The 25179-nt window shown below is 44.6% G+C and overlaps 2 protein-coding genes and 1 long non-coding RNA gene across 4 annotated transcripts in view; 2 read left to right on the top strand and 1 right to left on the bottom strand.

Annotated features, from left to right (window-relative positions):
* Positions 1-3576: 3576 nt before the first annotated feature.
* On the top strand, positions 3577-9927 carry Gpr61 (G protein-coupled receptor 61). Of its 2 annotated transcripts, XR_015664013.1 has the most exons (3): positions 3577-3659; positions 6623-8799; positions 9409-9927. XR_015664013.1 is itself a non-coding variant. In NM_001107715.2 (2 exon segments), a coding segment is annotated over 1 exon segment (1350 nt). In that variant the 5' UTR covers positions 3597-3659; positions 6623-7204; the 3' UTR covers positions 8555-9927.
* Positions 9928-10782: 855 nt separating this feature from the next.
* Positions 10783-12356, bottom strand: LOC134485670 (uncharacterized). Its single transcript, XR_015676780.1, has 2 exons — positions 12198-12356; positions 10783-11790 (listed from the first exon to the last, which is right to left on the bottom strand). It is a non-coding gene; the product is annotated as an uncharacterized LOC134485670 (long non-coding RNA).
* A 136-nt stretch (positions 12357-12492) lies between these two features.
* Gnai3 (G protein subunit alpha i3) overlaps positions 12493-25179 on the top strand; it is a 37973-nt gene continuing 25286 nt past the window's right edge. The window contains exon 1 of the mRNA NM_013106.2: positions 12493-12693. Coding sequence (NP_037238.1) covers positions 12576-12693 — 118 coding nt within the window. The 5' untranslated portion in view covers positions 12493-12575. The remainder of the gene's footprint in view (positions 12694-25179) is intronic.

The following is a 25179-nucleotide window of genomic DNA, read 5'->3' as shown; positions in this document are numbered from 1 at the left end:
GTGTCTGTGTCAGGGTGGAATGGTTGGGGTTCTCAGCGGCTGGAGATGGGTACAGAAAGGACATATGCTGGAGTGCTGGGGTGAGGCCAGAAGAGGGAATAGGCAGCTTAACGGGGCCCCCTGTACATAATAATGAGATGTGAGGGACACCTCTGGTCCTTGCTATAGTCCTAACATTTTGCCTCTTCCCTTTGTTTCCTGTTAAATTGTTAGTATTCCGCAGAGAGAGAGAGAACACGTGAAGATTCTCTCAGTCTGAACAGATTGATCAAGTTCTTTCTGGAGAGCAGGCTTTGAGAGAAAGTAGAGGGGCAGGGAAGGAAGACAGGGTTAACACTAAACAGAGGAGGCACTTGGGGGAGGTGGGAGAGGAACATCTAGAAAGCCACTCAACATTGACATGCACAGAAGAAAGGACACACCTACTCAGCTTCCTCATCCTGGGGCTGGATGAATGGAAAAGGCCCATCAGGGGTGGGCAAAGATGAGATGGGGCTCCTGAGGAGTTTGGGAAGGAACAGCCAGTTCTCAGGGCTCCACCTGACCCTACAGAGAGACATAGCACTTTAAGGAAGGGGATCTTCCCTCAAGTCTGTGGTGGAGGTCCTAGGTGTGTACACTGGATCAAGGGGAGGCATAGCACTGAGGAGAGGGAGTCTTCCTCCCCCCAACCCTGTGACGGAGGTCCCATGTGTGTACACTGGTGTGTGCTGGTGGGATTGACCTGGGTATGGTGCCTCTGGCCTGTAATCTCAGCATCTAGAAGGCTGAGGCAGGAAGATCACGCATACAAGGTTAGCCTAGGTTAGATTGCCAGATACTTTCTCAAAAGACAAACAAGAACAAAATACAAAACAAACAGGGCTGGAGAGATGGCTCAGCGGTTAAGAGCACTGGCTGCTCCTCCAGAGGTCCTGAGTTCAATTCCCAGCAACCACATGGTGGCTCACAACCATCTGCAATGGGATCCGATGCCCTCTTCTGACGTGCATGAAGACTGTGTACTCATAAAAACGAACAGACCAACCCTAAATAAGCGAATGGATTGGCTGGGGTGTAACGTTCATAGCTACTCTGCAAGCTCTCTAAACAGAGGTGACCACAACCCCTTGCTGTTGCTAGCATTTTGTATGGGTTGCTCCAGCCTTAGGCATGCAGCTTTCTCCTCTGCCCACAGCATCTTTTCTCTCCTCCCTGAGCCAAGACAGCTTCTGTTACCTGAGAAATTGCTCTAGAACCCAAGATCTCCCTCAAACCTTTTTCCCAAGAGCTTTTCAGTAGAAGGCTCCTGACCTTGCCCTTGGCCCCCCTCCAGCTGGTTGTTGGCCAGCTGTGATAACTGTCCTAGCTCCCCGGGAAGCAGACTCTTCGCCTTTGTATCACTGTCAGAGACACTGGGGAGTGAGGAATTTGACTTTTGGATATATGGAAAAAACTAATGCACAACCATCTCAGACGCTGAGGTCTTACTTCTGACCAGCAGAGCACACCCAAGTCTAGTGCTTTTTGTCTGTATTTCTGCTAGAACCATGGTGTCTGCTCTCTCTCTCTTGCTCTCGCTCTCGCTCTTGCTCTTGCTCTCTCTGTTCCTGGAGGGGTTCTAGGTCCTGTATCAATTTGTGCTGTTGTCTTGAGTATCACATGAGGACCTCAGAGAGGCATGGGACGGAAAGACTGACAAACACCTGATAGTCAAACTGGCTGAGGTTCAGAGGTTGGCTCTGGCTGTATTTGATCTGGAGAAGGTCACATCACCTTGTGCCCTCTTTTCCCCAGAGGTGCTGCTTTAAACACTGACTGAGGACCGAAGATGAATGCCAGGTCTGCCACTCATTAGGGATTCAGAGATGGTGACTGCTGGAGTCAGTCACCAGCTGTAGGCTAGTCAGTTCTCATGGTTGTTGGCTTCGGGCCTAAAGAAGCCAGCCTGTTCTGAGTTCCCTGGGTTTTATGTCACTGGTTTTATGGCTCTTTGTCTGGATCTAGTAAACAATTCTAGAATTTCCTTTTGGAGCCAGAAGTTGTTGAATACGCAGGTCACTCCCCACAAGGCTGTGGTGTCAGCTCTGGATCTGATCTAAATTCTCTGTTCAGGCTCATGGCTCTGCATGTAGTGCGATGGAGCAATGTCTTCACCTCAAGAATACAGATGCCAACCAGGTAGTAGTGGCCCATGCCTTTAATCCCAGCGCTTGAGAGAGAGGCAGGTAGATCTCTGTAAGTTCAAGGCTGGCCTAGTCTACAAAATGAGTGTTAGGATAGCCATGGTTACGCAGAGAAAACATGTCTCGAAACACCTAAATGAAGAAAGAAAAAGGAAGAAAGAGAAAGAAAGAAAGGAAGGAAGGAAAGAAGGGAGGAAGGAAGGAAGGAAGGAAGGAAGGAAGGAAGGAAGGGAGAAAATGGATACCTTGGAGCTGAAGAGTTGGCTCAGCATTTGTATCTCTTGCAGAGGACCCAGGTTTGGTTCCCAGCACCACATGGTTGCTCACTTCCATGCATAACTCCAGTTTCAGGGGACCCAACAGCCTCTTCTGACGTCCACGGTCAGCTCACAGGCAGTGTGCATACATATATACTCAGGCGGAACACCCATACACAGGACAAACTTAAAGGAGAAAAATCTGAGTCCATCCATGCTCTGTGGAAATTTTAGGCTGCTGCCTTAGGAACCTATCCTTGAAATCAGCCACTGACAATGTTCTTCATAGCTAGCAGGAGGCCAGACTCCTTCGCTCCCTTCTAAAGGTTTGTCACATGACGGTGACACTCCCAGCTCTGTCCAGCCCTACAAATGCAGACCAACCTGAGCCTTCCGGAGAATCTTGCTTCTACTCTGCCTTCAGGGAGCAGAGGTATGGCTGTTTGGAAGGTCATTCAGGAGATATTAGATTCCCCTGTCTCCGTAAGCCCCCAGAGCTTCGTTCCAAATAAACATACAGTACATAAAATAATAGTGATGTGTTTTGGGCAGTGACAACTGCCGGGTTGAGATAGGGCCTTTGACTCTTCAAATCCCACTGCTGCCCATTAAGTCCTCGGCTATACAAATGTGTTGCTTTCTTAAGGGGGTCAAATCGTGGACCAGCTTCTGGGACTTGAGCTTTGCCCAGGACTAATCTTGACGTTCTGGTTGTGCACTGACCTGTCTACTCCAGAAGCACCTTGGTTCTGGTATTGTACAGAACCAGGCAATAAACAAAAAAGCTGTTGGAAACTTGGGGATCTCCTACCCCCTAATCCTCTTGAACATGTAAGAAACAACGGCCAAGTGGAAATGACTTGCCCAAGGTAACTCAGCTACTAAGTGCCCAGGGCTTTTTCTTTAACCAGGCTCATTGGGAGGGTTTCCCTTGCCTGCTTGCCATCAGCCGGCTCCTGGAAGCATTAGGATGCAGTCCAGGATCCTGAGAGAAGTATGAGGACCTGGGCTTTCTGAATGCACTGCCTGGGAACCCTGAGACCCAGCTGTCTGCTCCAGAAGTGACTCTGAGGGGCTGGTGGATAGCAGGAGGCCACTAGGACCCAGAAGCTCTCTGAGCATCCTGCTCTGCTGGCTGCCTCTCTCCGCTCACTGCAGTGGTTCAGGCTTCAGCAGCCTTGGAGAGGCATCAGCTGAGAAGAGCTATCACAGAGGAGCTGGGAGCTGCTCAGCAAAGGTAGGAGTTGCCGACTAGGCCAGGGATGTGGGGCAGACCCAGGGCCTGGTGGTGAGTGCTGTCTCAGCTTACAGAAGGGTGGCATTCCAAGGGGCAGCCCACCCTGTCCTATGGTGGGCAGTTCTGTCACAGGATGGGCTCTTGGGTGTCCCAAAGGTAGTATTGGCATGTGGGCATCTTTAAACCTAAGAAATGTGAGGTTGATCATCTTCTGCTGGCCAGAGAAACTACACCCTGCAATGGACAGCATTCTCTGTCTTCCTCGCCCAGTGTCATAGAGATAGGTCCCCACATCTCTGGAACAGGCCCTTCGGCATTCCAGGGTGATGGGCATCTAAGTCCAGGGCGTGGGCAGCTCTGCTAGGAAGAGGTGGTGAAGGTCCCTGCCAATCTCCCCTGGTCTAAGGGGCCCATGCTCCTGCCCGAAGGCAGGCCAGGCTCTGATCCTTGGCATAGAAGCTCTGGATGTGAGAAACAGGTACACGAGAATCCCAACAACACCTATGTGGCCTTGGGCTAGGCACGTGTGCACATTCTACATCCTGAAGGAAGGAGACCTCTCCCTTGACCACGGCCCTGCCAGAGGCCAGACCTCATACCCTGTAGTGGCAAAGCCTTCCAGGTGCTTGAAGGTCTCGAAGATGAGGAGGTGATATTGAAGGAAGCAGTGGGAGGGTGCGAGCGTCTATTGAGGCATGATGACATGAGCTGGGAGTGGAGTCAGACTCCTTGGGTTTCCCCTATGAAGCCATTACACCACAGCCCTCCCCTCCATAGCCTCCATCAATGAGAGAGTACTAAGTAGCCAACTACATTGGTGTATCTGTCACGAGGTAATTCAAACCTGGAATTTGAAGTCACTGTAGAATTTCTGACAAGACTGGAGGGTGGGGGCTGGGGAGGGAACTATAAGAAAGAAAAATACCTAGTGCCTGCCTGCCCAAGGCCCCATCATGGCTGCATAGCACCTCTCTGTGTCCATGTGTCCACAGGAAAACCATGTCTGATTTTCTCAGTCAGGATTGTAGCTACGTATTGCTGGATTGGACTCCTGCTATCCATTTACACACAGTGGATTCTTCCTTCTTTGGGTACCACATCTTTTAGGCCCCACTCCCAGGTAGAGTAGATGCAGGGAGTAAAGGGTAAAGATGCATCCTCTAGGATTTCTTTTAGACATTTTATTTTCCCTGGTAGACTGTCTTATGAGAATCTGACATCTCCGTGGAGAGAGAGGCAAGTCTCTAGGCAGTTGTCCAAAGTTAGGGAAGCCGCAAATCCAGGAGCTTGGGCTATCCTCCTCAGAAGAGAATCCCCTGGCTGGCACACCAATGACTGACTGAATATTTCAGGAGTTTGTACTCTAGGGCCAGGATTCAATTAGTCAATTTGAGTCTGATTCAACTCACAAGAATTGCACCGAACACCTGATGTATGTGTGGCATGTTAGAAGTTGGATTAATGGAAGCTTTATGGTAACACCCCAAACCTATGGTGATTATAAAGTAACTGAGAGGAGTGGGGCCCTGGTGGGCTGTGCAGCTCTCTTCACGGCAGTTATAGAAGAGGTAGATTTTCTTTTTCTAAGTGGAGCCACCACCAGGTGCTCTCCGGCCCAGGAGCTCACAGAGTACTAAAACGTTATTTGCAGAAAGCCTGATGGTCTTCTAGTCAAATCCTCCCATTTCACAGATGCAGAAAGTATGGCCCAGAAAAACTTTTTTTTTTTAGATTCTTTTTTTTTCTTTTTTCTTTTTTTCGGAGCTGGGGACCGAACCCAGGGCCTTGCCCAGAAAAACTTTTAAGTTGTCTACAGAACAGCCATCAGACTTGGCACTGTAGCTTGTCTCTAAGCTGTGTAACTCAGCACACTGTATGGGGGGGAATATATATGTCTATATATTCATACATATTAATATAATAACAGTATATATTATATACTGTATAATATACAGTGTAATATATAGTATATACTATTTCATGTACATATGAAAGTACGTTGATTACAGTGGGGACAATCTATTTCAATTAAGTGCAAAGTTAATGCGATGATGATGACACATAAATCAGACAGGATCTGCCATTTGATCAGGAGGTACGGGAGGTGCTGATTGAGTCTGGTTTTCTCTGCTTTACATGTACCTCATTCTATAATGGGAGTCCTCTTCCCTGCCCCCCAACACCTTCGCCCTTTTCACATAGGCATTTACCTTCACCTTTTGTTCTGTGACCTGGGAAGGGCTCAGAACCAAGAGGGCTTTGGGATCCTCAATCCTTGGTTGGTTGCAGTGACCTGCTACAGAGGAAGCCAGGGAGTGGGAGGTTAGAAGCTGCTATTCCTCCACTAGCCAGGACACTGCAGCCCTGAGAAGCTAAAACATAGGTAGAGAAGGGCAGCTTTCCGAAGCATGTGTCCTCTGGCCTTGGGAGTTCAGGACGGATGAGCTGAAGTGCTCACGGTTCTGCCTTCTGTCTTCCCTGCACCTCTCATCAGTCCCGAACCCGGCAGCCCTTCGTTTTGGGAGTGATGATGTCCGTAGGGACTAAGGTACAGTAGACTTTTCCAGGTGCTTATGAGCAACATTAGTAGGGTCTGTTCAAGTTCAACAACAACTCTCTGGAAGCCTACTAAATTCTAGTTGATGTGGAGGGTACTCTCCTGCACACAACAGCATAGTAGGCAGAAGAACTGTCCCTGGAGCCAAACCGCATTGGACTGTATGATCTCAGGTGTGCTCCCTGACTTCTCTAGGCTGCAGGTCTATCTGTGGAGACATGGGGATCATATCACCCGTCTCATAGGATTGTGTGAGGATGAGGATAAGGATGACCGATGAACACGGTGTGCATAGGCCAGGGCCTGGCATGTGTAGACCATTATTACGTGTGATTGGTACTATTAAAGCAACCAGACCAGACCCTACAAACAGTTACAAAATAGGTGTTGTTCCTTCCTTCTGCAGATGCCTTCATGAGGAAACTGGAGTCCAGAAGAGTTGCAGAGTGAGTAATACCCAGACCTGGAGCTAGAAGCTGAATCTCATGTTCCTTCTACTCCCCGTTCTGATGAGAAAATCAGAAAGTTCACAAAATCAGCCCTAAAGCCAGAGCACTGTCCTAGAGCAAAGCAGGACCCTGGAGAAGGGAGACAGAGGATTCAGAATCGCCCTCAAAAGGGAAGAAAAGCATGAAGAACTAGAAAAGAAAGTGGAAGAGAGGCCTTTCGGAAGGTGGAGTACTGCATAGCATGAGAGGATCAGTCTCCGACATGGCTGCTGAGTCCCATCCCTCGGGCTGACCCTGGGGCTACCTTCTGACAGAAACTGGACATGAGCTCCTGACTTTGGAGCAGCCTGGCCTGGCACCCTGTCCACATAGGAGCCCAACTAGGAGGGCTGGTGATAAAAGCCTGCCTTACAGGCTCCAGCAGAAGGCCCCCCAACAAAATTGGGAAGCCTGGACCTGGGCTTACATCCCAGGGTTGTGGAGTAGGATGGGGGATGGGCCTGTAACAGGAAGTGCCCTGGGTGTCCTTTTTCGGCCCCATGGAGTCCTCACCCATCCCCCAGTCATCAGGAAACTCATCCACTTTGGGAAGGGCCCTTCAAACCCCAGGTCCCTCTACGGCCAGCGGAGTCCCAGAGTTGGGACTAAGGGACGTGGCTTCGGAATCTGTGGCCCTCTTCTTCATGCTTCTGTTGGATCTCACTGCTGTGGCGGGCAATGCTGCTGTGATGGCTGTTATTGCCAAGACACCCGCCCTCCGAAAGTTTGTTTTTGTCTTCCATCTCTGTCTGGTGGACCTGCTGGCTGCCCTGACCCTCATGCCCCTGGCCATGCTCTCCAGCTCTGCCCTCTTTGACCACGCCCTCTTTGGGGAGGTGGCCTGCCGCCTCTACCTGTTCCTGAGCGTTTGCTTTGTCAGCCTGGCCATCCTTTCGGTGTCTGCCATTAATGTGGAGCGCTACTATTATGTGGTCCACCCCATGCGCTACGAGGTGCGCATGACACTAGGGCTGGTGGCCTCTGTGCTGGTGGGCGTGTGGGTAAAGGCCCTGGCCATGGCGTCTGTGCCAGTGTTGGGAAGGGTCTACTGGGAGGAAGGAGCTCCCAGTGTTAACCCAGGCTGTTCTCTCCAATGGAGCCATAGTGCCTACTGCCAGCTTTTTGTGGTGGTCTTTGCTGTTCTTTACTTCTTGCTGCCCTTGATCCTGATCTTTGTGGTCTACTGCAGCATGTTTCGAGTGGCTCGCGTGGCTGCCATGCAACATGGGCCGCTGCCCACGTGGATGGAGACGCCCCGGCAACGCTCTGAGTCTCTCAGTAGCCGCTCTACTATGGTCACTAGCTCCGGGGCTCATCAGACCACCCCACACCGGACGTTTGGGGGTGGGAAGGCAGCAGTGGTCCTCCTGGCTGTCGGGGGACAGTTCTTGCTTTGTTGGTTACCCTACTTCTCTTTCCATCTCTATGTTGCCCTGAGCGCTCAGCCCATTTCAACAGGACAGGTGGAGAATGTGGTGACCTGGATCGGCTACTTTTGCTTCACTTCCAACCCTTTTTTCTATGGATGTCTCAACCGTCAGATCCGGGGCGAGCTTAGCAAACAGTTTGTCTGTTTCTTCAAGGCAGCTCCAGAGGAGGAGCTGAGGCTGCCGAGTCGCGAGGGCTCCATCGAGGAGAATTTCCTACAGTTTCTCCAGGGTACATCTGAGAACTGGGTTTCTCGGCCCCTACCCAGCCCTAAGCGGGAGCCACCGCCTGCTGTTGACTTTCGAATCCCAGGCCAGATTGCTGAGGAGACCTCGGAGTTCTTGGAGCAGCAACTCACCAGCGACATCATCATGTCGGACAGCTACCTCCGTCCTGCCCCTTCACCAAGGCTGGAGTCATGATGGACAGACACTAGGAGGGAATAAGGCTTGGGGCTGGTTTATCATCTCAAGGATTGCTTTTCCAGCTGGCTGGGGTTTGGACTCGGGTCTCTGGACTTAGCTTTTGTGTGGTGTTTCCTGGGTCAGGACCAGAGTCAACGGGATGGACATGTGGCAAAAAGCCTTGGACTTGGCTGTGATCTTTGACTATTGGGGGAGGGATCCTGGGTATGGTGAGACGGTGATGAGAGAAAAGGGTGACAAAGGTGAGGGAAAGCCTTTCTACCAGTGAACTCTTCGTGCCTCAGGAGACAGGGCAACTTCTGGGTAGGCATTGGAGCAGCAGGCTAGGAGCAGTTATTCTGGGGACCGTTGAGGTTTACTTCTTTCCAGTGTCATAGTCCAGACTAATATTTATACTGAGACAAGGTAAGAAAATGGCCCACATCTTCTCATTTGCTAACTAGGTTAAAAAAAAAAAAGACACGACTAGTCAAGTGTTTCCATGAGTTAATAGATCCCTTCCTGAAAGTTAATGTCTAAAGTGAGGAGAGGAACTGTAGGGGTGGACTCTTTCCTGGATTTGGCCAGCAGCAAGGGAAAATTGCAATTAGGGTAGTGGAGAGAAGACAGAAAAGCTCGGCAGCTCTCTCTCCTTCTCTTTCCTGCTTGTAGGAAATCAAGTGGGTCCTGACCTCAGCAGAGATGAGCCGGAGACAGGATGCCCCTTTCCTCCCTGTCTTTTGAGTAACTAGAATGACTCAGGGTCAGGGAGCTGAGGGTGGGTGTTAGCCTTTGAATTGGTAATGCGGCTGGATACAGAAAGGCCAGGTAAATTACTCTGATCAATAATACTGCCAATCTTTTCTTTCCAGGACTGGCCTCCCTGATCTATCTCCTCATGGCAGTGACCCACTTCCAGCCCCCTGGACACTCGGGTACAAGAGACTCAGGTTGGGCATGGGAAGGGTGGGGTCTCCATAGTCCACGAAATGCCTCCTTGTTCTCATTCATTGCTCTCAAAATTAGCTTCTGTGACAAAGATTTAATCTGTTTCCTACCTGCAGCCCTAGGTTGGAGAGAGAGAGAACAGAGAATTGGGCTTTGCTGTTCATTGATTAAGACTATAGGAACCATGTTGGTTAGTATCAGCAATGGTACTTTCAATGGAGAGGGATTAATTGCAAGCTGGACAGGCTTCCCCTCTGGGCCCTGTCCATTCCATTTCCCTCAGCTGAATACTAACGGGCCAAAGTAGGACCAGAGGGTGATGTGGTCTATATCTGAACAAATCTCTGGTTCACTGAACATGAAAGAGGGAAAGTGGGATGGGGTGGAGTAGTTTCCCCTTTGAAAAAAAATAAATTTTATGATAAAAGTTATATTAATATCAACCCTGACTCCTTTGGTTCTATTAAATACATGAATAGCTGAATGCCAACATCCCCCGGGGCACACACATGATGTGTGCTCTCTGCCTTCAAGGACTTCACAGTCTAACTCGGTCAGATATTTGTATTTTGTAGAGCATTTAGGTCTGATAGAGTTGTACAGTAAGGACAATATATCTATGGTCCTGACTTTTGAGTTTACTGAAGTGATCCATGCAGCTACAGACTCCATGCAGGTTGTGGACAGTGTGGGGAGTGTAAGCAAAACTCTTTAGTGAAGAAAATAATCTAGTAAATAAAACTGGGCAAACAGCTTTTTCCATTTTGGTTTAGGTACATTTCCAGGTTTCTGTCTTCCTATCATTTGTGTGTTCTTCTAATCTAGTGCCTATTACACTTAGGAAATCCTTTATAAAGTAGCACACAGCAAATGAGAGTCCTTCTGACTTTAGAACCATTTCCCTTTCTTCTGAGATAAAACTCATGCTGAGAAATCTCCTTCCTAGTATATCCTAAGAGAAAAACTTTCACATCCTATTAATCCACCAATCAGCTAGTAGACCCAGAAACTGCCAGTAGATGGCAGTGTAAGCCCAGTGGAAACAGGAAACTTACACACGGGTGTGTGTGTGTGTGTGTGTGTGTGTGTGTGTGTGTGTGTGTTAAACATTGCTTGGCAGCCTTTTTTTTTTTTTTTTTTTTTTTTTAGCTTTGCTCTACAATCCTTGCTTCACATTAAAAGGACATTTTAAGAGCAAGGATATCTCTAATTCACATTGAAATAACCTGACGCTGAGATCTTGCTGCTGTTAACCAGTAAGTTGTCATTTTCCCCTGGCTGAAGGAACAGATAGCTCATAGGGGAAACAAAACTTTCCTTTAATATGAAGAGAACTTTCTCCACAACTTTGGCTGTGACCACCTTCCAGGAATTTTCTAGTTAGTGGGACAGGTTGGTTATGTTCAATATACTATCCTTAGCTCTTAAAAGCTGTTCCTAAACACAATCTCCCTCACATGTTGGGGAAGCAACAGGGTGAGACAATCCAGTCAGTTAGTTTTGCCAACATCTTGGTATTGAGGCGACTGCCATCCAAAAACTTTATAGACTCTCTGTTGTCAGGTGTCTCCAAGCAGCGCCTTCTAGAGGTCTGGTAGAAAGAAGGCGTGACGTTGAACCTAGGCAGATGTGCTTACTGTGGAATGTGGGAAAGGTACTTAAGTTCTCCATGCCTATTTCCTCATCAGTGACAATGGGGATCAATATTACCTACCTCACAGGGTTGTTGTGAGGATTAAGAGATGAGACATGGAAGCGCCTATCTGGTACTCAATAAATGTTGTTTTCCCTTTCCGTTTGACGCCCCCCCCCCCCCCAGTACTAATCAGAAAGGAAGAGCAGACTATTTCTTTTTAATGGTCATTTGGAAATGAGTGGGAGACTTATTAGACTTGGAATTGATAAGCATTGTGGGTGACCTGGACAAGGTTAATCTAATTAAATGGTTCTAATTAATTAATTTTTCACTATAGAGACCTTTCTGTTAGGAATTTGTATTTTAAGTTTACCTCCTACTAGAGAAATGTTTTTAAATTCCGGGGGAAAGTTTCAACAGCTGCAAAAAGTGCTCCTTCCTAAAATGGGTGGTGAGAGTCATTGTGGGGTTTTTGACAGTAAAGGTACTTCTGGATATTCTCACAGGGTTATGATTCACAAATATTCAGGAGATAGTAGAGAGGCGACTTTTACCAAACTTCCTCTTTTCTGTGGATATCACATAGGATCTCTTGTTAGATTAAAGAAGGATGCGCTGGTTTATTTCTTCTGGGTATGGAACTAAGTCCCCAATGTAGAGCCACCGGTTTCTATGGGAGAAAGGGAAGCATGGAAATGTTATAAATGAACTACAGCTATTTTCATGTCCTAATAATTACTATTTTAACGTTCTATTACTTGCTAGCAATCAAGTGATCCTTTGCCAACATAGTGCCAGGCAAACGTACAGGTTACAGAAATTCATAAGCAGTAGCAGAAGGCCAAAGATATACTTGGCATAATGGGCATAGCCTGAGGAATGGATGAAAACCCAGGCTGGGCAACTCAAAGATCAGACTGAGGGAACTTTGGCTGAAGTGTCCAACATACGGCTTTGGGCAGAGACCCCGGCTCCACAATCACAGATGAAAAGGAAAGGGTTTTGTTTTGTTTTTTTCCTAATGGAGAGGGAGATTACCCAGAGGGCTGTGAGTTCGTTTGGGAATCTGATCCTCACCGCTAAACTTCCATTGTGTCCTCAAGAGCACAACATGTGCTGGAAGTTCCCCTTTTTCTACACTTGGAATCTAAGTCCAGGAGCCCAAGAAGTAACAGGGTATTAAAGCTGGGAGGTGCGGTTCACAGGAACAACCAGGTTCTCAGGAACTTCCGCTTTCCGTACCTCCCCCGCCTCCCACTGCCACAGCGCTCTAAGTTGTAACGGCCGCTGGGCGTCGCCGGAAGTGTCGTAAACAGCAGCTATCCGGTTCTTCCGGGCGCTAGGGGAGCTGACGGAGAAGGCCACCGCCCAGCAGAAGACGCGTCTCAGCCGGTGTGTCGCGGTTCCCGCGGTGTGTGAGTGAGCCAGGGCCCGGTCCCCTCTCCGGCCGCCGTCATGGGCTGCACGTTGAGCGCCGAGGACAAGGCGGCGGTGGAGCGGAGTAAGATGATCGACCGCAACTTGCGGGAGGACGGAGAGAAAGCGGCCAAAGAAGTGAAGCTGCTGCTGCTCGGTGAGGGGCTGGGGGCGGAGCTGGAGTGCTGGGGCCGGAGAGCCGGGCCTGGGAGCAGCTTGAGCTGATAGGGGTCTGGCCAGGCCGGCGGAAAGGACCCCAAAGGGACAGGGAGGGACTCGACATGGGGCGGGTGCTGGGCTTGGTGATTGAGGCCCCGGAAGGCGTGGGGATTTCAGGTTGGAGAGGGTGTAACCCAGCTTGGATGGTGTTTAGCAGAGTTGGGGAGTTTGGAGCCCTGAGACTATGTTGGGAATCCAGGAAAGGCTCCTAAAGGGAGGGACCGATATTGAGGAGGTTTCACATTGAACTAGAACGTGTTGAAGAAGATAGTGTATGGCGTCTGGTGGATCTATCTAGGGTTTGCGTGAGTTTGATACTTGATGTCAGGATAAAGCTGGAAGGATTGAATGATTAAATAGTAAAGCTAGGACAGAGAGGCCACATAAAGAACCTGCTCGCAAGTCTTTTTTGTACTGTTAGTAAGTGGATTGTCCAGGAACGCCCAGGAGGCGGGTGAAATAAATGACAGGTTCTTAGATGTAAAAGAAAAGAACTTGGGTGCAGAGGCCGCCTATACTTTTTCAACTTTTCTTATCTTTGTTTAATTCTCTTGAAGTTCTGTAACTCCTGTTTTTATTAAAGGGATAGGGATGTGTAAGCTGGGAAAATTGAAAGAATGCCGTTTTGAGGTTTGATAGAAGACAGTGAATAACAGTGGGACCATGTGTATCGGGAATAGTATAGGATAACATATGGACTGGGCTATTTTTATTGTAAAGATTGTAATCGTGATACATTTGGGAGGAGGTGATTTTTAGTGGGTTTTTCCCCACTAAAAAGTAAAAGTATTGGCTTTCAGACTACAAACAGCGTGTTGCCTTACACCTTATATCTAGTCAAACGTGTTTTAGTCAGAATAATTTAGGTTTAAGCTTTGATAGGCCCAGTAAATCATATAAACTTCTCTGGTATTAGTTTACCAGTAAATCCAGCTGTAATCATTATTCATATATTTGAGGAATCTGTTAGATGAGAATAATTAGGAGTCACGGGTTCTGTAAGCAGCAGAACTTTTTAGATAAATGCCGTTCCAAAAGGTCGACTGTAAAGTACTGATTCACTTTGTAAAGCCCCAGAGGATGGACACAACTCCATAATCTCAGACTGACTTTGTGCTTTAAGATGGGCTGACTGCTTATTCATATATTTTGGAAGCTCTGGGCAGCAGCTTGAATATAAATAAAAAGATAGGAAGTGGAGTTTGAGCTTCCAGAAGATACCGATTCAAATCCTAGCTCTCGACTGCTAGTGCCTGTAGAACAGGTATCTTCTATGGGAGAACTTAGCAGGGGCTTAAGTGTTTACTACTAACCAACCAGTGTAATCCGGCTCATGCTGAATGTCGGTTCGTGGGGACCTTTCAGAGTCTGGTATGAAACACAGCACTTGGTTTTCTCCCCTGCCCTCATTTCTGTGTTTTGAGACAATGTCACTCTGCAGCCTAGGTTAGCCTTCCATTCTCCATCCTCCTGCAGTCAGCTTCCCCAGTGCTGGGGTTGCACCATCATCCATCAGCACACCAGTGACATTAACATTTTTTGTAATAATTGTGACATCAGAGATGCATTCTCATGTTCTGGGATTTGATCTATATCGACCATCAGAAAAACTTGGACAAGCAGAACTATCCAAGTATCAGGAAAAATCTTTATTCAGGGTCTGTAGTTCCTTTAATTAAAAAAAAACATTAAATGCACGATAGCCAACAGAATTTGAAAAGTTTAAGTAAAAGTCAAAATACTGAAATATTTGTTTTTAATATTTACCAGCTTTTTTTTTTTAAGTTTTTTTGTTTTGTTTTGAGACAATCTTGGCCTCAAAATTCGTGAGTTCCTGTAGCTGAGATTATAGGTGTGTACCACACCATGAAACTTTTTTTCCTCTCTCAGAATTTTTTATCACCATATTTTGCACAAATTAAACCAGTAAGTTGAAGTAGGTTGCAGAACAGCTGGCCTTACCTGAGCTGTGTCATGATAAATATGCAAAGTTAAAACGATCTTTCATAGGGCTGGGGACAAGTCTCCACAGTCATGGGCACTTGCTGTTCTTAAAGAGGACACTTGCATTAGGTTCTCAGTACCCACATGGCTCACAACCATCTATCTGTAGGCATGTACGTGAACCCACATGCAGATTAGCCATCCAGACACATAAAATTAATAATTCTAAGGACTTTTAAAAATGATGTTTCTTTAAGTAAAATTTACCTATGTGATATATAAAAAATGACCCTATATGATAGTCCAGTTATCCCCTTCCCCTTTTTTTGGTTGCATGTAAGCCATTTTCCTTCAGCACTATGATGAGACTGTCCAATTTAGTTTACATTGAAAGCTACCTCCCTTGTCTCTGCTGGTTTGTGTCTTCTTCTTATGTGGCTGTAATTTCATGTGGTATGTAGCGCGTGGGCTTTGAAGTCAGAAGGCTTCGAGTTCTAGCTCCTGTTTACTAGGTATAACTTAGGGAACTCATTTCCATTTGCCTCACTTTCTTTACTTTGAAGGTCTAGAAAGTAGAGGTCCTTTAGGATTGCTGAGAAGAGTAAATGTGGAAATAATATAAAGCAGACACATCCAGTGAATATTAACTGTTACGTAGTTATAATCAGTGTGATGGGTTAAAGTAACCATAGAAACTCACACGAGTACATTGGCATAGGCTTAATTTCTCAGGAAGGCGTCAGTAGTAAAATTCCTCCCTTGGTTTGAATTTCCTCTAGATATTATTGGGAAGACCTTGTTATGTCAAATTTCTGTTTAACCACAGTTTGTTATGGTGTCATGCAAGTATTCCCAAGTAGTGTGTATAGGGGTATATAGGTGTACTGCTTGGAATTGTGTGTTTAAATTTCAAGTCTTGTTTTGAGACGGGCTTATTGTGTATGTAACTCCATTAATCTGGAACTCTCAACCTGCCTAAGCCTGCCAGCATGTGGGATCCTAAGTGTGTGGCACCACACCTAGCTATGAGAGGATTGTGTAGCTTCAGACTTCACAGCAGTTGAAGTAGTATTTGGACAGTTTGGGTGTGATTTTTCTCGGCAAACTTCTTCAATTTGATAATTCGAAGAGAAAAATCACTTCTAAGGGTTATACCATTCCAATGTTTGATAACCTGTAATATATTACATTCCATTTTCATAGCATAATCTTGTAAAAAAAATCTCTTCCATTAAAATCCTCTCCAGTATGTGTTGTGATGTCACAGACGTTGGGAGGTGCCACTGTAATCCATAATGATACTGCGTTTGGATTCAGACAAAACCAAATTCAGTTTCCACCTCCACCTACTGGTGTTGAAACCAAGTCACTTAACCATATGGATTACATATATTCACATATGTAAGTAGGGACGATTCCTCCTGTTTCATAACACAAAGTGACATAACTCACTCAGAACGCTTAGGGTAGTGTCCAGAAGATAGCATCAGCACACGGCAGCCTGTCAGAGCACTTGTGAGGCATGTCGTTTTAGTTTCTATTTTTGAGGGGTGTTTTGGATGCTTGACATTCTTCATGTTTATATGCAGAGATCTTCACCGCTTAATCCTGTGCTGATAACGATTTGTGTTTTATGGCAAAACCTGTTACATGCAAAGAACTGGAATATTGCATTTTAATTTTATATTATACAATTGGTTATTCATACTTAACTTGCAAATTACTGATGGAATGTGGCTATTGAAAATAAGCATCTCATTTAATCCCCATGTATGGTGGAGGTTGTGTTTTTGCTGCCTCTTTAAGATGTTTGTAGGGCCTAAATTTCTAGTAAGAATTTATCTATCATACCTGGAGAAAAGAGAGAAACTGGGAAAAAAAAAGTAGAAATAAGCATTGAAAATAAAAATATTCTTTTTAATAACCTTATTTTTTTGCCTTAAAAGTTATTTTTTAGAAGCCAGGTGGTGATGGTGCATTCAGGAGACAGAGGCTGGTGAATCTCTGTGAGTTTGAGGCCAGCCTGGCCTGCAGGGCGAGTTCCAGGTCAGCTAGGGCTACAAGGAGGAACCCTGTGTTGAAAACAAACAAACAACAACAAAAATGTTTAGAGTTACATTTTTCTGTGTGAGTGTTTTACCTGCAGTTTTGTAGGTGAACTGCATGTGGGCCTGGTTCGTGCCCAGAGCTCAGAAGAGGGTTTCAGAATTCCCTGGAATTGGAGTTAAGGATGGTTATGAGCTACCGTGAGGGCTCTGAGTCCTCTGCAAGAGCAACAGATGCTCTTAACTGCCGAGCCATTAGCCAGCCACCTCTTTGAGCTTTCTATGTGAGTGTATTCCTCACTATTGCAGCATGAAATATTGTGCCTTTCCATATCCTGTCATGGTTCCTCTGGTTGCAGTTGTGGACAATGATAAATATTGAGTCGGTGCTCAGTACTTGAAGATTTATAGGGCATGTGACTTCTGAATTTAGGGTACAACTGTACCTCTTTTAAAAATAATTTCAGCTGATTACACTTGGACCATTATAAAATGGTCTTTAGTTTGGGGACAGTTGTTTCTGTTCAGAATGTTTTTTGATGGAGAGTGGTCTCAGAGGTTAGTGAAACTGAAGTTCTGTTCTTACTGGCATTCTGAACCTGTTTTTATAACCTCGTCCTATTTTTCTGTCACCCTTCATGAATACACACACACACACACACACACACACACACACACACACACACACACACACACACCTTGCTTTTAACTCTATGGTCCTTTAGGCAGGAGGTCTAGAGATTGTTGTAGGGCATAATCTAAGGGTCCACCAGGAGCAGGAAAATGGTCACACTAGTACAAGTAAAGGAGCGGTTTGTAGCAAGATACTCTAACTCTACAGCTTCACAAGGTCGGCATCCAAGGATAGGTAAGCAGTGAAAGGATAGGTTGCATGCTCATGAATTGCCATGCCCTCTTCACTTGTAGAGCAGATTGTCTGCTCTCACTGCTTCACTAGAAGGTGCATCTCCTTATCTTCTTTCTCTGCTCCCTTGAAATACTCCTCGTTTCCCACCACACACCAGGCTTCAACTCTGGCCTACTCTGGCACTTTTTCTGTGTCACATACTAACATACCTGGTACTTAAGTCTTGCTTTTCCTAATCCAGATGCCTGGGAAAGCATCAGGTTCGTCTAACCTTGCCAGGTACCCACCCACCATAATCTAGTTGTTTGTGGTGGGTGTGTGATAGAATTGATGGAGTATCCTGAGATCTGTAAGGCTGACCCTTTCAAGTGTCTAGGTAGGCCAGGTTCTCTAGTAAAAAGGCATGGGCAGAGAAATAATGATTAATGACTGACAGAGTCTTTACCTAATAGACAGTCATATCATCTAGGTTGGACATAGTGGGGTGAGGTGGAAACATTGGAAAAGCAAGCACATCACTGCTTCAGTTTCTCCCTCATTCAAGTGTGATCATTCTCAGTGTTAAGCTGTCATTTTGTGTAGTTGGCAGATAGGTTTAAATTCACCTGGAGGTGGAATGTCCAGTTCTCAGAGCATTTAACACAGAAGAGTCTCAATGTTACCTGGATTTAATTACCTTTATATTAAACAGAAAATCCAAACAACCTGTTGTTGTTGTTGTTGTTGTCGTCGTCGTTGTTGAGGGACTGCACTTCATCACTCTGGTTTCTCTTCAGCCAACATTTGTCTACTGCTTTTAAGTACGGGGGGTAGGGGGGGGACCATCCAAAACTAAGGAAAGAAGTTCAACAGACTAGTTTGTTACTAAAACCTTTGCTTACAGGACTTGTTAAGGCGTGTTGTCCTTTTCTTATGCTATCTAGTTTGGCTTTGGTTTTTTCCTCCTCAGGTCTAGCTTCAAGGGAAGTGAGGAGAAAGATGCTTCAGGTGCTCAGGAGTTAACATATTAATAGTGAAGACCAATTTAAGATGGGGTCTCGTTCTGTGAAGTGTCTAGAGCCATGGACACTAAATTTGTCCTGATTATTAATTTTAAAATGTTTTCTAATCAGCAGAATTTAATATAACTAGTATTTGTAAACCTCTCAGAACTAGTAACTGTTCAGACATGGAGACACTAGATAATAAAGGGTTGAGCAGTGTGAGATTGGTTCTATTGTCTGAGCTTCTTTTTCCCTCCTGGGAATCAGTGAGGCATTTGAATTGGGTCTTGGGAGTTCCTTGATTGTAAAATTTATATAATTTATAAAGAGGACTCTTTGTGTTATTTTTCTTAGTTTGGTTGAAATTAGTTGAACATCACAGGGCTGCTTAGGAAGACAGCTTAAAAACTAAAGAAATGCTCATGGTGCATTCAGCAGAGCACAGAAAAAAAGTTATTTCAGTGTTTGATTTTCTGTGTTGTCTTCATTGTAGGATAGCTCTTTTGTAGGCTTTTGAACGTTGGTGTTATCTTGAGCTTTTATCTATCCAGGTTATCCTGTTACCCGATTAGTGATCAGCTGTATCATTGCTGTAATTTAAACTGTTTGAACTGAATAACACTGTTAGGAACCAGGTTCAGTTGTTCTAGTTGGATATAGTATTCCTTGTGAGTGAATTTTCCTTTGTCCTTTGGCTGTGACAGAGATGACTACATTTGAAGTGAACTAAGCAGAGGAGGATGCTTGAAAGTACACCGTTGAATGTATATGAACTCTGTTAGAGCTTAGAACTTTAGGAGGAGCTGGTCTTTAGACCTGAGCTTCCTTTGACTTCCACATTGAACTTAAGGTTTAAAAAGCTTGTTAAGAATTACCTGAGATTGTTTCATTTTTTTTCCCTGTTGATATATCACTCTTGTACACTATGAACATTTTATTACTAAGTCCTGTTTTCAAGTGGACAGTTTTGAAGGAAGGTAATATTTTATATCTTAGAAAATTCTTGTTAACTTAAAAGCAGTTCTTTGCCAGATATGATGGTGCAGATTTTAGTCCCATCCCAACATTCGGGAAGCACAGGCAGATCTCTTGAGTTCAAGGCCAGCTTAGTCTTGTGAATTCCTGGTCAGTCAAGATTACAAAGAGAAACCCTGTCTCAAGAAGCGGGGTGTAGCTTTCTGATCACCACCCATTTTGATTGAGTGGTTTATTTCTGTGTGAGGTCTGAGTGTGGGTGTGCACACCATATCACACATGTGGGAGTCTCATGGGAGTTGGCTGTCTCCTACACTGTGGGTTCCAGAGATGGAGCTCATGTCATCAGGCTTGGCAGCAAGAGCCGGAGCCATCTCTCTGGCCCTTGAGATTTTTTTCCTATTTATTCATCTGAATCTTGCATGTTTTGCTCCAAGTCTATTTGCATGTTTAAGCTGTGCTCACATGTTTTATTCGTCTGGTTTGTTGTTAACACTATACTGGTCCTATATGGGACCATTTAAATCAGGACTATTTAGTAAGGTTGCTTGAGTGCTGACACCTTGTAATTAATCATCCTCCAGTAATTGCATAGCCTGTTTATAGTGGGCCAAATAACAACAGCAAAATAATCTGTCTTTCAATTTGATTTTAAAATTTAAATAGTATTGTGCTAAATCCCAAGAGCTGTGCTGCATTTTGATTTGTTTTAGTCATGTGCTGATGTCAGGGGTGGTGTGTCGTCCTTCCACGTGCTAAGGTGCACGCATGGAGAACTGCTTCAGGAGCCAAGTTTTGCTTTTTGCCATGTTTGAAACAAGAGCTGTTGCTCTGCTGTTGTGCTGAATACTCCAGGCTCATTGGCCTGCAGGCTTCCATGATTCTCCTGTCTCTTCCCTCTGTCACTTCATGGGAATGCTGGGAGTAAGATGTATGGGTGATAGTACGCTCAGCTTCTGTGTGGATTTGAGATTTGAACTAAGGTTATCAGAATTATATGGCAAAGGCTTTTACCCGCTAAACCATGTCCTTAGCTTCCCTAATTATTTTAAAGAACAAGTGTGTTATGATATGATTAGGCTTGGAATCATTAGACTGAAATATTTTAAAATCATTGGAGAAAAGGAGGGCATGGTAGCATATACCTATAACCCCAGCATTCTGGAGGCAGAGGCAGGCAGATCTCTGGGAGTTCCAGGCCTAGGCCTGTCTACACATAGTAAGTTCCAGGACAGCCAGAGCCACATAATAGAAACTTGTCTCAACCTAATAACAATAATGATAGTTGAGATGCAGCAAATGCTTCTCTGTTTAAAGGTATTTATGATGTGGAACTGGAGAGATGCTTAGCAGTTAAGAGCTACTCTTCCAGAGGACCTAGACTTGATCCCCAATACCCATGTGGCAGCTGATAGCATCTGTAACTCCAGTTCAGGGAATCTGACGCCTTCTTGTGAGCCTCGGCTACTAGACGGGCACAGTGAAGTACACAGATGTGAATGCAGACGGATAGACACACATACGCATAGAATAAGTAAATGAAAAGAAAAATTAAAATAAAATAGTTTAATAAGCTTTTTATTTTGAATTAACTTTACTCTTCTAGTTTTCCTCAGTGCTAACTTTCTAAGTAATAATGTTATGTTTATTGTCACCAAGAAATTAATGCTGCATAAATAAATGTTAACTTTAACACAGTATTTACATTTTATCAGTTTTCCCATTAATGTTCTTTTTAGGGTCTAGGGTCAATCTTGGTGCTGCATTGTATTTAATTAATGTTTTATGAGCGTTCTGGTTTCCAGTATTGTACTCTAGTAGGATTCTCATGTATTATGACTATGCATTTCTTTTTTTTTTTTTTTTTTTTTTTTGGTTCTTTTTTTCGGAGCTGGGGACCGAACCCAGGGCCTTGTGCTTCCTAGGTAAGCGCTCTACCACTGAGCTAAATCCCCAACCCCATGACTATGCATTTCTGATTGTCTTTCACAGACAAAAGTTCTCTCCTTTCCTCTTAAACCTTAATTTTTTTTTTTTTGAGACAGTTTATATAGCTAGGGTGGCCTTGAATTTGTGAGTGATCCTCCTGCTTCAGCTTCCCAATGGTGATTTATATGGAATGTGATTGATTATAGGAATCAGTTTTGAAGGGACCATGACACCTGAGACAGTCCCTAAAGAGATAGAAACTCCTTTTGATGAGGTTTGTGGTGCTGGAGGGAGCATCCATACCGGGGAAGTTTTCTACCATTGAACTGCCTGCCGGCTCTAGGAAGTGTACACAAAGGCTCAGAACAGGGCCGCAGGTAGATCTGACTGGATGGTTGGTGCAGAAAAGGACTCAGAAGATGATCTGCCTGCCTTTGCCTTCCAGTGCTGGGATCACAGCTTTGTACCACCACATCTTGCTTTCTTTAAAACATCTTAGGATTTATTTTTTTTTTCTTTTTTCTTTTTTTCGGAGCTGGGGACCGAACCCAGGGCCTTGCGGTTGCTAGGCAAGCGCTCTACCACTGAGCTAAATCCCCAACCCCAAGATTTATTTTTTAAATTGTGAGTGTGTGTGTGGGGGGCATCGCACCGGAGTGCTGGTGTTAAGGTCTTCTCAGCTCCTGACGTGGGCGATAAGAACCAACTCACCAGCAAGAGCAGCAAGTGGGCCTTCTCTGCAGCCCAGATCTGATGCATTAAAAATGTTTAGAATTTGTTACTGTGCTGCTGTGAGTACCAGAATTTGAATGCAGGTGGCATAGGGTACTTGTGGAGGTCAGAGGGCAACTTCTAGGAGTTGCTTCTCCTTCTACCTGGGTTCTGCAGATCACACTCAGACCCCTGGGCGCAACAGTAAGTGCTGTTTACCTCTGAGCCATCTTGCTCATCCTTTATTGAAAATTTTAGTAGCTATCTCAAGCTGTACTTTATTATACACACAGTGTGCATGTTTCTAGAGTCTAGAGACTTTCATTGTTCTTCCAGCTTTTTTCAGGAGACGCCACCACAATTAATACTGCCAAGAAAGATTGAATAGAATAGTAAATGCAAGTAGGAAACCCAGACTGTCGAGTTTTGCTGAGCATTTGTATGGTAAAGGACATTGAAATCAAACACTCAGTTGGTCATTTTGTAGGCCCTTCCTCGTGTTTTACTGTAAATGACGCAGACTCGTGCTGCTTATGTCTGTTAAGCGTGCAGTGCTCTGTGCTGCCATCGGTTCAGGATCTGAGTTGGGATGATTCTAACATTTTAAAGTGCATGGGTTATAATGGATGAGTTTAGCATTGAATAGTAGCTTTGAAGAACATGTCCCACTATAATAAAGAATTATTTTATGAATTAAAATGAGATCTTTCAACTGCTATGCATTACAGCTGTTTGTGGCATTTTTGTTTCCTTTTATTCCAAATAAAAAATAGTTTTAAGCCATGGCATAAATACCATATAATTTAGCATCAAAATGGGGTTTTGTTGCTTTGCTTTCAAAGAAAAAGGAAACTTACTCACCACAGGCCAAAATTAGAACTTGGAGGCAGTCAGAGCATAATCTGGTTCCTGGTTCACAAGTGACTGCCTCCCAGACACTATTATGTTCTGCAAAGATGAGGAATGAAGCTGCAGTCTGCCCTTCCACTGGTCTGTCACCAACATCCTGGCCCTGTCATAGTCAAAAGTGATAACATTTTGGTAATATTTGGGGAGCTGAGTGAGCTTCCTTTTTTAATTTTTTATTTATTTTGATTTTTTTCGAGACAGGGTTTTTCTATGCCTTGGCTGTCCAGCAATTCGCTCTGTATGCCAGACTGACCTTGGACTCAGAGATTTCCTGCCTGCCTCAGCCTCTCAAGTGCTGAGATTAAAGCCATTAAAGGAGTGTGCCACAACAACCCCCCCCCAACACACTCACACTTTTTTTTGATAACCAAACCAGTGACTTTCTTTGGTGACTTATTGGTGTAAGCTGGTTGGTCTTTCTGTTCTTCTGATCTTTGTCCTACCAAGCGTTGGGATTATGAATGTGTACAACCATACCGAGTTTATACGGTACCAGTGTAAACTCAAGGCTTTGCCTGCTAGGCAAGCCCTGTCCTAACTCAGCTACATCCCCAGTCCCTTTATTGTACTTTCTTATTTGTCTGGTTTTATTTTACAGTGCTGATGATCAAACCTAAGATCTTACATGTGATAGGCAAGTGCTTTACCAGATGAGCTTTGAGTAGTGTTCTGTTTTATGGTTTTTGTCAACCACATGCATGTGCACACACAAACACAGACACAGACACAGACAGATAGACAGACAGACATTCACACACACACATTTGAGAATATCTGCTTATCCCTAAATCCCCTTCTAGGAACTCCCCTCCCTTTAGTGGGCAGTGCTATACATGTATACATGCATGTACATATACACACAATGCAGTGTGAAAGCAGGACTCACATATGAAATATATAAATACATATTTAAGTCTAGATTCCGAGTATGAGAGAAAATGTTTTCTGTGATGTTTTCTCTCCTCTCTTACTGTCTTGGCTCCCCTACCCTCTTTAGATCCTTTGCTCATGCCTTTTCTCTTTTCATGTCTGTCTGTCTGTCTGTCTATCTATCTATCTATAAATCTAGATTTTTTTTTATGACAGAAAACATATTTGCCCTTCCAAGTCTGACTTACTGCATTCAACCTGATGATCTCTAGTTCCATTCATTTTTCTCTTCTTTTCATATTCTTTATGGCTGGATAAAACTCCCTTATGTATTTATTTATACAGTTTTCTTTATCCAGTCATCTGTTGAAGGGCATTTAGGCTGTTCCATACCTTGGTTCTTGTGAATGGTGCAGTGGTAAACACTGATGGAGGTGTCTCTGATGTGCTGACTTAGGTGCCCATGGTTATATACACAAGAGTAGTGTATCGTGGGCCTTCTGGTTTTAGTGTTTGAGAAACTCCCACACTGATTTCCATAGTCGTCATGCCAGCTTACATTCTCACCTTCGATGTATAAGAGTTCCTCTTTCCTCACTTCCTTACCAGCTTTTTGTTGTTGTTTCTTTCTTGGTGATAGCCATTCTGATTTTAGTGAGCTGTGAATCTCAATGTAGTATCAATTTGCATGTTCGTGATGGCTAGGGAGACATTTTTTTAAAATATATTTTATTGGCTATTTGTATTTCTTCTTTTGAGAATTGTTCAATTCACTTGCATATTCATAAATCAGTTTTAGGGCACTTAATTTTGTGAGTTCTTTAAAGATTGTATATATTAATATCCTGTTAGGTATCAGGGGGCAGATATTCTCCCACCTTTCATTTTTACAGTCCTGAGCTATTGGACATCCAAGTTCTTTGCGTCTTTATGCTTTTGTATAGCAGTCTTGGGTTTCAGCTCTTACATTAAGGCTTTGACCCATTTCTAACTGGTTTTTATCCAGGTGAGAGAGTGGGATCTAGTTACAGTTTTCTACATGTAGATGTCCAGTTTTCCAGGCACCATTTGTTGGTGCTTTTGAGACTTTGGTCAAAAATTGGATGCCCAATATATGTTTTATAAAGACCTTCTCACAATACCCTTTAAGCTTTTTTGGTGATAGGTAACTTTTTCAAAAAGCAGACACC

The sequence above is a fragment of the Rattus norvegicus genome, chromosome 2 (genome assembly GCF_021556685.1).
Source record: "Rattus norvegicus strain SHRSP/BbbUtx chromosome 2, alternate assembly SHRSP_T2T, whole genome shotgun sequence".
Lineage (NCBI taxonomy): Eukaryota > Metazoa > Chordata > Mammalia > Rodentia > Muridae > Rattus > Rattus norvegicus.
Note: the sequence above shows the minus strand (reverse complement) of the source record. Positions and strands in the feature narration are given on the sequence as shown.